The sequence below is a fragment of the Artemia franciscana genome, chromosome 13, assembly GCF_032884065.1.
Source record: "Artemia franciscana chromosome 13, ASM3288406v1, whole genome shotgun sequence".
Taxonomy (NCBI): domain Eukaryota; kingdom Metazoa; phylum Arthropoda; class Branchiopoda; order Anostraca; family Artemiidae; genus Artemia; species Artemia franciscana.
Window position 1 is genome coordinate 4,732,498 of NC_088875.1, and position 15,321 is coordinate 4,747,818.

At 35.1% G+C, this 15,321-nt stretch overlaps 1 protein-coding gene across 1 annotated transcript in view; it reads right to left on the minus strand.

Annotated features, from left to right (window-relative positions):
- Positions 1–172: 172 nt before the first annotated feature.
- LOC136035059 (neurofilament heavy polypeptide-like) overlaps positions 173–15,321 on the minus strand; it is a 78,996-nt gene continuing 63,847 nt past the window's right edge. The window contains exon 11 of the mRNA XM_065716656.1: positions 173–1,665. Coding sequence (XP_065572728.1) covers positions 1,525–1,665 — 141 coding nt within the window. The 3' untranslated portion in view covers positions 173–1,524. The remainder of the gene's footprint in view (positions 1,666–15,321) is intronic.

The following is a 15,321-nucleotide window of genomic DNA, read 5'->3' on the forward strand; positions in this document are numbered from 1 at the left end:
AGTGAATCCCAATGATATATGCATTTTACATGACCCAAAATCAGGTTTTCCTTCTAAAAATGAAAAATAAATAATCAGTATTTTATTAAAGAAATATGTATTTCTCATTTTTGAAGTAAAATATATAATCTTAACGTAACGCACCTGTTACCAAATAGCAATTACACCTTACTTTCGTTGCCACATAACTGTTTAATATATAAAAAGTAAACACAAAACCAATATTTCCAATTAAACATCAATAAAATCTCCTGGTAAAAAAGCCTCCCCTCCTAGGGAAAACCCTCTACCTCCGTGGAAATACAAATCTGATGGCAATATTGCGTAGTAAACATAACAAATCCTGTTTTTGCAATTTTCAACAGTATAGTTTTTTCTTGAATTTTAGCATACTATAAGTGAAACTATCTTTTAATAAATTCAAAACTATGCCTCTAGCTGTCAATAACAGGTTATTACCACATTAAAAATTTGGTAGTTTATGATGATGGTGAGGAAATATGGAGTATAAGTCAAGTGCGCCCGCTAGTGGCTCGGGTCAGGGTCAATATTAGGTAGGCAAAAGTATTTGGATTGAAGCTTTGAAATTGACCTTTTATGCATTCTGAAACAAGCAGACGCACGGCATCTTATAGGAAGCAGCTCCATGAGCGCAATAAGGAAATAGCTTAACCGCAGCCTCAAGAGATGTCCGTGGTATAAATCAAGTCAAAAGTATTCGAATATTAAAAACCAAAGTGATTCAAAGGATTGCCAGATAAAACCCTTGTTTTTAATTTCAATGGGATGAATGGAAATGGGACAATCTTTAATTCTGAATATAATAATTCATCTTAAAGAACTTTAAATAATATTAAGCTTTTTTCATCTTATTAAAAAAAATTGTCTGTATAACCGAGGACAAAAACTCCATCTAATACGATAAAATATGAATATTGAATTGAATAACACTTGCCAGCAATGGTACCTGGCAGTGTATTCTTTTCTACGAAATAAATATAATTAACGAAATGAATATATACAAAATGTTTTTATGAAATAAATGTTTGAAATAGTTATAAGTATGTAAAGATTTGAAATAAGTCGAAACTAGCCATCCTGTTTTTTTTTTCAATTCTTGAAATAACATATGGAATGTTATTCTTAATTCTAATTTCTGATTTTGGCGAATAAACGGTGGTAGTGGGAGGGGTGGGCGGAGAGATGAACCAAATTATTCCACTAGTGTTACAAATCATCAGAAGCTAAATTACGACTATTGGAGAACAACTAATTTTATGCAAACGGAACGTGGACGTTCTTTTTCTAAAAATACCGGTGCACAGCTCAAGAAAGTAAAATTTTGGCAATTGCCCAGGATTTAGACTTGGTTCCTATAAGAAAACTATTCTCCACTTAAAATTAAAAATAAAATTGACACTGGTAAACAGCTACTCAGAACTGAGAATAGTTAACAATCGTCAGCTCCACTACTAAAAAAAAAATCAGTCTGTTTCAAATAAATGCTTCATTTTCGGGCAAAATTTAGACATCAACAGTGTTGTCAGCCTTTATATAATCTTTTCTGAAATGATAATTGGCACTGCCGGACGGCTTTTTGGAACTTTCCTTAACACTTATTGCAGATATACTAGCATGTGTTTCTTCCATATTCTCACCGAAATCCTAAAAAGAAATGAAATCAGTTAAATCAGATTTTTCAATCATAATCGTTAAATATATTTTTTTAGTCGCTAGATTCCTTAAGTCTTAACGATGATGATGTCCCCTGAATCAGCCCAAGGATGATAAAGTTCCAATAGACCCGTGTTATTTTGTTTAACAAAGTCATAAGGATACTTAATCTAAGAAGGGTTACACCCACTGTAGAGAGAGAAGATTCATTTTGTTTTAATTCATGCATAAGACGGTTAGAAAAGACCACGTCTTCCTTTCTTAAAATAGACCACGCCTTTCTTTTCTCCTGAGCCAATAGCGATTTAGATTCCTTAACCTGATACTGATTTCCTACTACGTAAACAAACTTTTAGACAGATCTACTTTTCACTTTACAATTGTAACAAAAATATATAAAAGAACAGACACTTTTTTTTTAATAAGACAGTGAAAATAAGCAAAAAAATTATTTATACAAAAATAATAAAAAGATTTTAAAGATAACGGCTTCGCATCCGAAATCCTTCATCAACGGGGAAAAACTAACTTAAACAAAAAACAAACATTACATAAAAAAAGAACATCGAAAGAAAACACATTTAACAAAATTCAACATAATATGTCACATAACAACACACAAGACACAAAAGAGGCATAAGATGGCCTTTTAAATTTATACGAATTACCTAATTGATTTATTTTGACTGGATGTGCAAAGAATCGGAAAAAGATAGACAAATAATTTCATTTTAATATAGAAAATCCACACCCAGGAAAATTTTTCCATTACGTAAAATAACGACAGTATTTTTAAAGTTGAAAAGTATTATTGTGAGTACCACATTAACGAAACTGTTGTAGACAAAATTCAAAGAATTCATTCAAAAAGAAGTTTTATCATTTCAGAAGTGTGTTAGATGAGAGAAATGTTAGAATATCAAGAAAATCTGAACAATTTGTAAGAAAGGGATTGTCAAGGAATAATATTGAGGTTTTTAATTTTATTAAGTGGGAAAAGTATTAAGAGGGTCTTGGGGGGGACTTTATACCTAAAACCTTCACAAGAATGTACTTAACAACTTGTTAAAGTGGCTTGGCGATCTGATGAGCAGTATAGCAATGCTTACAGATTAGACGCACACACACAGACATCCATTTGATTTTATATACAGAAGATTGATTTCGTGTAAATCAGCTTTTTTTTCTGTCCTATTGAAAAATCTTACTTTTTTTTTAACATAAGAATAAGAAAATAAGAATAAGACAAATAAATAAGTTTTTTTACGCTTATGTTATTCCTATTATACAAAAAATTATTGTCGAAAATAAAAATAAAAATTAAGAATTAAAAATCTTGCACCTTACAGAACTTTTAAGAAAACTCCAATAAGAAATTTTAATTTATCCTGATAGGTAAATATACCAAGAATTTTCTATCTAGGAAAGAGCGAAATGCAATTTATTTAGGTCTGAAGCACAGCAAGAAAACGTTAATTTGATAGGCTTCAATAAGGGCCTTTGAACACAATTTTACAATTACAAATGGCTACCGAACAACAAAATTTACAAATATCAATTGCAAAAAGCATATTGAATGTAGGGTGACTGTTGAAATAGGTTTAAAAAAATCTCTTTGTACTTTTTAGCGTTGCATTCAGTTTTTTTTTTGTATTTAGCACTCAGTTCAGGATGATCTTTAATGATTTGATTTTTATATTAGTTTGCACAGCATAGTTTGCTACTAAAATCCTGTTAAAGCTGTTGAGATTTAACATGAGATTCACCCATGTCTCTGCTTAAGGACTTATAAGTGCTCAATTTTTGTTTGATTTCTATTACTTCTCGAAAGTTCTTGTTTTTGGAATGTTTCTGTTTTTGTATGATGCAAAGGCTATATATATATATATATATATATATATATATATATATACATATATATATGGTATATATATATATATATATATATATATATATATATATATATATACATATATATATATATATATATATATATATATATTTATATGTATATTTCTGGTGTTGTGCTAAACATAGGGCCGAAATATTCCATGAATTGAATTCCATTGTTTTGAGAAAAATTCCCTATTGTTTCTAAGTTGTGTTTTTTTTTTTGGAAAACTGAGTTTTATAACAGAAAAAACTAATAAAACGTTGTACAAAATGATATTTTGTTTATGTATTTCAAATGCTGCTATTTACTTTTTAGATTTTAAATGTCATTTACTTTTCTAAATAGACTGGGTTTCAAAACCAGGATTATCAGAAAAAAAAAAAAAATGTAATTTTAGTTTAAATTTTAACAAAAATAGTTATAGGATTACTTCAAATCACCGATCAAACCTCCATACAGTCCAAAAAAAAAAAAAAATGTTTCAGGAGTAAGTACTCATATTCAATACGAATCCCAGTGTCTTTCTAAAGCAAGATGAATTTGTTTCAGGGATAATGATTATAAGTTTAAGAATTTTAAAACTAACGACGAAAAAACATGATAAATAATTGTAGTTCATCAGAAATAAATTTCTGTATCTTGCTTGCTTGATATATCATTATTAAACTATTTTCTTTCAAATAGTATTTAACATTTTTACTATTTTATCACTATTTCTCTTACGATAGTTTCATAGGTCAGTAAGATAACTTAATTTTTGGGTTCATGTTATGACACAAAATTTAAATTCAAACATGACAAAGGACCGGTTGAATCTAAAAACTGAGTAGATAGGGAAGAAAAGATTAAAGCAAATTATTGAATGTGAATTTTAGACACTTTAAAGTTATCCAATTCAATCGCCACAGAGTTGAAAAGGATGGACTAGAGTTGTAGTGTGGAAGGAGATAAAATATTGTTAATTTGGAAAGACTTAAAGAATATATTTTGCAAGAAGAGGAAAGTGGACAATAATGGAGCCATCAGGCGCTCCAGTCAAAATGCCCAATGGCTACCAAAATATGCAAGGATTAACAACAGTGCCTGTAGTTAACCAGTACGGGCAAATGTTTATACCAATCCAACCTTCTAATAGCCCTAATAACATGTGCTTGCCCAGTGTATCATCCTATGTACCAATGGTACCCACGCAAAATAGATACAGCCCACTACTTGATCAGGAGTATCCACCCTTACCAAGAAGCAGAGAAGCATATAGTGAACAGGAAATAGACATGTTTGATTGTATTAAACCTTATGTTGCAGAAGGTGTGAACACTGGAATAGACAACAAATTAGCTACAAAAAACAGAGCTACAGATACGGAGTGTCAACAACCTCAAACGAAAAAGTTTAATTCAGTGAATAAGGATGGACTCTCATCCCAGGTTCCAAAAGATGGAAAGAAAGGGATAAATATGGAGCCAAACCAGAGACAGTGGGTGTCAACAAAATCAGATGTCCACAAAGAATTTGAAATACCAGAAGAAGAACTTTTCAAGATTGGAATGGTCATTGAAGTAAAGGAGGAAGAGGAATCAAGAAGATTACCAGAAGATTTCAGACTCTCAAAGTGCATGAAAGAACTATTAAAAGAAAACAAGTTTGAGTTTGAAGTTTTTGCTGAAAGAAGGAAAATGGTTATTTTTGTGAAAAATGAGGTGGCAGCTGAGAAAATTTTGAAGCAAAGTCAAATGTGTGGTTTGGCAATAGAATCCAAAAGAAGACGTGAGACAGTAAGAGGGATAATTAAGGGAATACCCCTTGACGTTTCAGAGGATGATATTTTAGGTAGTTTAGATAGCCCAATTACAATAGGGGCCAAAAGGCAACAAAGATTTGACAGAGACTAGAAAAATGGAAGACAGTCTAGCAATATTGATAGCATTTGAAAATAACTTCCTTCCTCCAGGGGTCTGGATGGGGGGAGGAGGCGGATTGTACATGATATAAGAAACAATTGCTACAATGCCATAAGTGCCAAAGATATGGACATGCAAAGAAATATTGCCCAGCTAAAGAAGAAATTTGGCTAAGATGTGCTTGAAAGCATGCATCTGGACTGTGTCAAATGAAGAACAACAATCTACAAAATAAAACATCATTATATAAATGAAGAACAACAATCTACAAAATAAAACATCATTATATAAGTGCATCAATTGTAATGGTAACCACCCATCAACTTCAATGCAATGTAGTGTCAGACAAAGGAATACTTCTAAAAGTTGCAGAAATACATCAAATGAGTTTTAGAAGAGCTGAAATAGTTTATAGGTCATATGCTGAAGTCACTAACCAACAGTCATATAAAGAACAAGCAAAAATCAACGTGTCTTTTTGGGATAATGAAAATAGTCTGATGCAGCAAAGAATAGTGAGTAATACTATAAATAAGATTGTGATTGGTCTAGTGTTGTCACCAGAAATTTTAAGCATAGAGAACTTGCCTATCAGAGAAAAAATAAGACAAACTCTGTAATTTTATTGAAAGTTTGGGAATCATGCAAATGAATAGCAGCCTTATTTTGAACCAGAATATAAATAAATGACTGTTAAATCAAACATAAAAATTATGTCTTGGAATGCAAGATCATTGTTTAAAGTGAGTAAGGATCTAGTACTAGCCCATTGCATTAAGAATAATATTGACGTGTTTTGCATTCAAGAGACTTATTTGAAACCATATATAAATCCATCATTCAGAGATTATAAAATAGTGAGATTTGATAGATGGAATAAGGAGAGAGGTGGAGTGATTATTGGAATTGATAAGGAAATAAATTATATCCCAAATTATTTGTCAATGCAGGAGGATTATCAAATGGAGGTTGTTGGATACAAACTACATCTTAAAGTAAATTAAACCTGAATATATTCAATATTTATATAGCAGACGGTAACTTACTCTTAAGTGATTGTGATCTAGAAAAAATTATAGAAACGGTGCCTGGAGGCGAGAAACTATTGATTATAGGAGATTTAAATGCGCACAATAGTCTTTGGTGTGGATTTGGAAATGATAATAGAAATGGAAAAACAATCTTTGAATTTTCAATGAAAACCTCAGATATCTGCCTGCTTACCCCAAAGCATTTACCAACTAGGATCAATAGCAGAACAGGAAGATCAGTGACAATAGGGTCAGCTTCATTTGCGTCAAAAGTATCAATAACAAGTGATAAGGAATCTACCCTATATAGTGATCATTTTCCAATTTTGGTAGAGATTTCTCAAGATAAAAGTATATGCAAAAATTATGAAGAACCTAGTAAAGTTAATTTAAAGAAGATTAACTGGGAAGCTTTTAAGAATAAATTACAAGAAACAGACGTTCAGTCACGAGTGAACTGTTGTGAAGATGTCAATGGGAAAATAGAGACATTTCAAAATTCACTCCTAGAAATAGCACAAGAACTGGCTCCAAAAAGTGAAAGAGCTCCTATTCACCGTAAACTGAGTGTTTGGTGGAATAATGAATGTATAGTTGCAAAGAAACAGTATTAGAGGCAAGGAGAAGGTACAGGCAGTTCCAAAACTTTGAAAACTTTCTAATGTGTCAAAGACAATATGCAGCCTTTAGGCGCCAAACAGTGGATGCAAAGAAAAATTCGTATCGAGAATTTCTGAAGAAGTTCGATAAGTTCGGAGTTCGATTTTCGACAACCTGCAAGTAGAGTGCATAAATGTGTGAAAAAACTGATTACAGGGAAGAAAGAAGATAATGGTAACCCACCCTTGATTTATAATGGAGAGGAGTTAGTAGAAGAACAAGAGAAACCGAATAAAGCATTAGATTTTGTTGAGTCAGTGATTGGAAAACCAGACGATTTTAATGATGAGGAACAACTTACATTTGAAAAGGTAATGAGACTCTCCACAATAGAAAATTATATAGATTATAATAGAAATTTTACAGTAGAGGTTTTGACAGCTTTTGCATTAACAGCACCAGGTTTTGACATGATTTACCCACAGTATATCAAACATTTAAGTGACGATTAGATAAAGACATTGTTAGAAATTATTAACAAGGCCTGGGAAGATGGAAAATTTCCAAAAATATGGAAGGATGGAGTAGTGACTATAATTCTTAAACAAGGCAAAGATAATTCAAAAATTGAAAACTTAAGGATGATTACTCTACTACCTGTCTTAGGAAAAGTCTATGAAAGAATGGTTAAGGAGAGGCTTACATGGAAAGTGGATAAAACAAACACTTTGAAAGATGTTCAATGTGGTTTTAGAAAGAACAGATCTACTATAGAAGTGTTACAGATGTTTGTAAATGACGCAGTATATTGTTTGGAAAATAGGAAAATCTGTCTAGCAGTTTTCTTTGATGTGAGTAGTGCTTTTGATAGTATGGTTCATCGACATATACTAGGAGTTATTGCAGCAAATGTTAGAGGACGTTTACTAAGATTTTCTTATAATTATCTACAAGAACGAGAAGTGACAGTAAAAGTGGGTAATGCATATTCGGAAAGAAAGGTATTGAGAAAACGCGGTGTTCCACAAGGCTCCTCATTGGGGCCCGATTACAACAACATAAGTGAATTTGATATACCACTGGATACAGAAGAGGATAGAGCTGGAATTTTTGCTGATGATAATGAAATGTGGATAGTGTGTGAAAGTATTGAGGAGGGGCAACGGGTGGCCCAGGGAAAATAAATTAGTGGAAATGTGGGCCAAGGTAAATTGTGTGCAGTTTTTGGTCCATAAAACAAAAGCAATGGTAATCACGCGAAGAAAAAAGTACTCTGCTCTTCGCCTTTTTCTAAATGGGGAGCAAATTGAAATCGTGAATGAATTTAAATGGCTTGGAATTACCATTGATAGAAATCTGACGTTTAAAGCTCACATACGACAGTTAAAGCAAGCATGTGCCAAAAGTTAAAATATTATGAAAATGTTATGTGGAACAAATTTTGGCCCAAAACCTGACTTTTTGATGGAATTTTATATAAAAGACAAAAGAGCAAAATTGGAATACGGAGGAATGATTTATATGGCAGCGTCAAAGCCGTTGTGTAAGAGGAGATGGGAACTATTCAATACAGTGCTTTAAGGACAGCTTTTGGAGAAAGAAAGACAACTCTACGGAGCTTTCTCAAGTCAGAAAGTGGAATTGATCAGTCATTCAAGAAGACAAAAGAGATGCAATATCTTGACACCGTAGATATCTTCACGGATGCATCCAAAGTGAACAATAAAGTGAGGGCTGCTTTAGTAATCCCCTCCAAGAATATAGTTAAATTGATTAAGTTAAGTGACATAACTACTGTGTTTCAAGCAGAAGTAGCTGCAAAGCAGTGAGATACTTAATAGATTCTGCATCTAAAGGTGAAAATATATAGAATCTGTTCGGATTCAAAAAGTGGTTTGGAGGCAATCAAGAATATTTATCTAGAAAATAAAGTAGCTCCCGAAGTGATTTTTTGCCATGAAGAATTACAGAAACTACTGGAAAAGGGAGTAACCATCAATTGGATTGGGTACCTAGACCTTGTTTTGCTGCAGGCTGACACTGCAGCAAAACAAGCATCCATAGAAGACGGACAAACATTTGTAAGTGTTACGCCCAGAATGGTTAATCAAATTGGTGAACTGATAAAGAAATTGAAAATAAGGACATTCGAGAACAGTCGTGCATTCTCAACAAATATATTAATTATACAAAAGAAAGAAAGGTAATTTGAAAAGGAAATATATATGGAGCTCTAAGTAAATCTGAAGCCAGGGTAATATTTAGACTAAGGTCAGGTCATGCAGGAATTCAGAAATATACAGCCCGTTTTTATAATGAAGACCCGAGATGTGCATTTTGTGGAAATGAGGACACTGTAGAGCGCTTTTTATTTGAATGTGCAGGAACAGAAGACAGGAGGAAGGATATCAGTCTTCATTCAGAGTTCGTTCAGTAAACACCTCTTTTTGGATATTAACCTTTCAATTGAGTAAGGCTTCAACCTGTGTGATTTCCCTAGAGACATTTATTATAAGGCTTCAACCTGTGTGATTTCTCTAGAGACATTATTTATCCGATTGTTTAGATTTATTTGCTATTGAAATTTTTACTACGTGAATTTGAAATCGATACTTAAATATCAAATACCTTGGGACTTTGAACTTGATAAGTACCTACAGTGAATTTCTGACCTACAATAACTATCAAGATTTTGACGTCAGAACCGGTTTAACGGACTATGCTTTTGGATTGTCTTTGGGACTCGTAAGATGGGTGAGAAACTGATATTAAATGCAGTATTGAACTTCATTAGCAGAGCGCTTAACGATGGCATTAAAATGGAATCAATTATCAAATCAGCGGTAGGCTACTACGACCATGAGACAATTATACTAGCTAAACGAATTCTCCATACAGAACTTAATGAGCCTAATAGAGTAGTAATCCGTGCAAAAGATGAGGACAATATTCTCGAAATGTCGAAAACCTTAGTAAACGCCGCGAAGCAAAAAGTGAACATTCCTAAATTCACAGTGTGTGAATTTAGTGAAGCCCCTTCACAGGGGCTTCACAGCCCCTGTGAAGTTCCTGCAATAGGCGATGCCGTTAGCGCCACAGCTATTTCTAAAATAAACGAAATGTCTAGAAAGTTGGACGGTGCTCTAGGAACGCTAACCCACCCGCAAATGAGCCTGGCTAAGCCCTCTCAGTAATCCTTAAATTGTGCACCCCCCTCAAAGCCGTCATACACTGTTATGGTGAAAAACCCACCAACTGACCTTAAAGGCCCAAACGAACGCAAGGTTTTCTTGGACTCCATGTGCCAGAACTCTGTGGAAGACGTTACGGAATTAAAGTGCACCAAAAACGAGTGGAAACTTGTTGTTCGAACTAAGACAGCAGCCAAGAAAATATTTGAAACTATGAACACATCAAGCCCAAGCCTAAATGCCTCATTAAAAGAATCTGCTTATATCGGCATGGTCAAGCGCGTGCCAGAGGATATCGATCACTCGAAGCTCGAAGAATTAATACCAAAATATACGAAAGTAACCCAGTGTGGAAAGTCGAGAACATATAAAGTATATTTTCAGACGCGGAGTGATCTTGAAGTTTTTCTTGAAAACTCGGTTAGAATTGGTTACGAACGATTAAAAGCCCAAGAATTTGTCTTCCTTCCGTACCGTTGTTTCAACTGCCACAGGATAGGCCATCTAGCTTCCAACTGTAAAAATCCATCAACATGTTCAAAATGTGGCTCGCATGAGCACATTTCCACGCGCGAAGCTCCCTGCTCAAAACTCCCTTTTTGTGTAGAGTGTAAAGTGCCGGGTCATACCTGCTACAGTATTAGTTGTCCCAAAAACAGGCAACTACAGAAATCATGAGCAAGTGCTATAGCTTCATTTCATGGAACAGCAATGGCTCGTTCATTGAGAAGCTCCCGATCCTTAGTGATTTAAGTGTCGAACATGATGTAGTGTGCATTCAAGAGCGCTTTATTACCGTGCAAAGTGAAAACCTGCAAGAACTGAATCATACCACGAAGGCCTACAAAGTCCCAGCTAAACGGAGCGGCAGCCGAGGAAGACCTTCAGGAGGCCTAGCTACGTTTGTTCGGTCATGTGTTCTGTCCAGTCTATTCGAAAAGCCTGACAATTTTCTCGCAGTACGAATTGAAAGTTGTGTTTATTAACGTGTATTTGCCAACAAATTATAAAGATGAACGTTCAGAACGTCTTTTTGCCCTTTCTTGTAAGAAACTAAATTCATGTATATCTACAATTAAGCGCCAGGGTTTTTCTTGTGTAGTAATTGGAGATTTCAACTGCAACCTTTCTGAGATTTCTTCTCTAAAATCATCTCGTACCTCTTTGATTACGAATCTTTTTGGTGATTACCTTGCTGTAGTAGGAAAAAATAGGGATTTTACATATATTCACAGCTCCTCCAGTGTGTCAAATCTAGACCATGTTGCCATTTCTCATAATTTAACTGTTCAAAATGTTATGGTAGTAACGGATTATCAAATTTCTGACCACCTTCCTGTCTCGTCTTCTGTACATATTGTCTCTTCGAATGGTCACCAAACCCGCCAGGAAACTCAACAGCCTAAATTTCGTCTTGATTGGCTTAAGGCTGATAAGCAACTATTTGCTCTGGCGACAGAAGAAATTCTTAATAAAATCCGTATTCCCTTTAATCTCCTTCAAAAACCGAAAGATCTCTCTAAAGAAGAAGTCCGAATTTGTCTCAATATTTATTGTACTGAAATTTGTCACGCTCTCCTTCATGCTGAGAGGTTAGCGGTACCTAAAGTAAAAGTTCGTAAAGGGATGGTGCAAAAATGGCCCGAAAATCATTCGCTGGTAGCCGCTTGTCATCGAGCAAAATTCTGGTTTTCGGTATGGAAAGATTGTGGGCGCCCAAGATCTGGTACCATTAATAGCATCAGACTGACTACGAAGCGTAGATTCTCGAAGGCGCTCTCCCTCCACCGCAAATCTCTCGTTGATAGCTATTCCGCCCGTGCAAAACAGGATCGAAATTTTCTTTTCAAGTCTGTATCTTTGGCAAAGCCTACCCCTCTGTTGTCGCCATCTGAAATCCCCGTCGAGGATTGGTATTCTTATTATGCGAGTGAATTTGCTGCTCCTAACCCCCAGCTTGAAGACATGTACGAGAGAGAATTGGATGAGTTCCTTGATAAGCTTCCGCACGGTGATTTTGTTGTCAGTTTAGAGTCCGTTATTCAAGCAATTCGTCGGTTGAAAAATAAGTCTTCTTGCAGAATTGACCGTGTTAGCGCTATCCATATTAAACATGGTGGTTCGGTTCTCGCTATGCATCTTTCGCTTCTTATGCAGATGATCTTCACGCAAGGTGTTGTTCCCTCATCTTTCTGCGTAGGGGATCTAACCCCCATTCCGAAGAAAGGGAAAAATGAAATCAAATGCTCGTCTTTCCGCCCCATTACAGTCGCCACATCTTTATGTAAACTATTCGAGCTTCTATTCATTAATGAACTGGAAACTAAATGCTACACCCGCCACGTCAATTCGGATTTAAGCGCCGCACTGGTTGTGCCGATGCCTTGACGGCTGTAGTGAGTGTGCTACTCGATGCGGATTTTTCTGGAGAGAGCATAGCCTTAGCTAGTCATGACATCAGCCGTGCATTCGATTCACTCATACACGCTGCAATGTTATTAAAAGCTTCACAACGAGGTCTGAATCCCTGCATAGTTCGATCCCTACGTGATATGTACTCGAGGCTGTCCATTCGCCTAAAGCTTCCTCCCGACAAAAATTTGCCTCCCCGGCCTCATGAAAAATTGATCCCCGTTTTGAAGGGTGCCCGCCAGGGAGCTGTCTCCTCCCCTCATTTGTTCAATAATTATGTTCTTCAAGCACAAGATAAATGCCCAACCTCATGCATTCTTTCCTCTATAGACACCTCCTTAGTATGCTACGCCGACGACGTCTTGAACTTAAGTAGAACATTGCAAAAAGCTTCTGACATTTTTGAAACGCTTAAAACCGAATATCTAAAACTTGGCCTCAGTTTTAACACTGAGAAAACCGAGATAGTTCTCTTCAATTGGCAAAAAAACACCACACGTGCCTTCACTGCTTTTTGGTGAAAATCTCGTGAATACTGCTGACCACATAAATTACCTCGGAGTCCCTATTGGCTCGTCTCTAAGGCATACACGTCTTCTACTGATCAAACACCTCAATCGACGAATCTCCAGCTCGTATGCTTCCATAGTCTCTGCTAAATTCCGTTTTAGCCGCCCCCTCCTTGCCAGCCTATATAACACTACTGTTTTACCTCATATTCTGTACCTGGCACCATTTTGGAAACTATTCTCGAAGGCTGAATTGTCTAAAATCCGTGCACTTTTCTTCCGTTTTGCTAAATACCTCCTACGTTTTCTTCCCTGGTACAGAAACTCAATCCTCATTAAAAAGTATCATATAACCGACCCTCATGTTGCAGTTGAAAATGTAATCTAAAGACACAATATTAAAATAGTAGATCACGATTGGTATAATCTCATTTTACAATAGATCTGTTTTCGTTTTATTCATTTTAGTGCGATTTTGTTTGCCCTTTTATTAGTTGAGTCTCTTTCTAGTTATGTCTCTTCTGATATGTTCTTATATATTTTCTTATATTTATATGTTCGTGCTCCGTCTTTTTCATTTCGTATGATTGACGGGTTTTCAAATAAATAAATAAATAAATTAGACAATTTATTAGGGAAAAACAGAATTCGACAGAATAGTGACATACTAAGTGGAGCAGGCTTGAGCAGTGACTGTGCTGATGGACTTAAGTTGATATGCAAGGTTCTAAAGGATATTAATCGGATAAATCTTATATAAACCAAGTGGTATAGTGATTACAGTATAAAAAGCCTCCTGAGTCCTTGCAGGAAGAGAGGAGGAGCCATCTAATTCAATTCAATCTAAAAAATGATATGTAATAATCTACAGTTGCAGGTGAATTTAAACACCGCCATTGAAATATATTTCGCTTTTATATACAAACTTTCATGTACTTATTAGTAGGTTAACAAATAGATTCTAATTATTATCTACCTACCCGTAAATTCAAATATTTATAGAGTAGAAACATAAACATTTATCTGCATTAATAAACATTCAAGGTCAACTGTAATCTAAAATAAAATAAGAGAAGTACGACAAACGAAAGAAAGTAATTAAACAAAATCAAAACAATAAAACTGAAAAAAATTGACAAGAAATGAAATAAAGGGTGAAATAACAGAGGAACGGAAAGGGTCGATTAAGCTTCTGTAGTTTAATTAGAGTGACAAAGCAGCAAATATCAGAGTGGATAAGCGGAAAAAGAAAGGCTTAAAGTCAAATTGAAGAGCTTAATCAAAGTTATGGTTGTAGCTTTCGCAAAAGACGAATCTGGTATATTGGTAAGTTCAGACACACTGATTAACAGTCTTTCACCCCGTAATCACAGTTTATTAGCCTGGAAAAACATTACTCTTGCTTTTTTTATATATATAAAAAAAAATCTAGCAGGTCACTTTTCTGTTTCATTTAGTAACAGTTTCTTGCTTAAAGAATATGTCCTAAGTAATACCAAAGGATATATACTGAAGTTATTAGTCATCCCTGGTAATTAGGAGTTTTTTTTCAAAACAAATACACCTAACTATTTTATTGACACCATTTATATTGTCAATTATTTCGCAATTAGTGCAATCCCTAAAAAGGGCGGGGAGTCTAAGGAGGGAAACTTGCGGACTAACCTCATGCAAAATAGCTGATGACAGCTAGGATTTTATAGACTTGGAAAAAGTCAGTGGATACCAAAAATAGTGTAAAATATCAAGGACGTTGTAAAAATTCAACCTAAGAAGGGATTAAACGCCAATTGTTTAGTCTATAGATTAACAACGCTGAATGACTAAAAAGGTTCTAGCATAGTTCCTGCGGCAGCTAAGATCCAGCGCCTAGCCCCATCTTCCCAAGCAGAGATCAATCCATCATGCCACCTGTGGCATCAAGCAGCTGGAATAAAGCCCTGGGCCAAATTGCTAATTAGAGATCAATCCATCATGCCCCCTGTGGCATCAAGATCAATCCATCAAGCAGCTGGAATAAAGCCCTGGGCCAAATTGCTAATTAGAGATCAATCCATCATGCCACCTGTGGCATCAAGATCAATCCATCAAGCAGCTGGAATAAAGCCC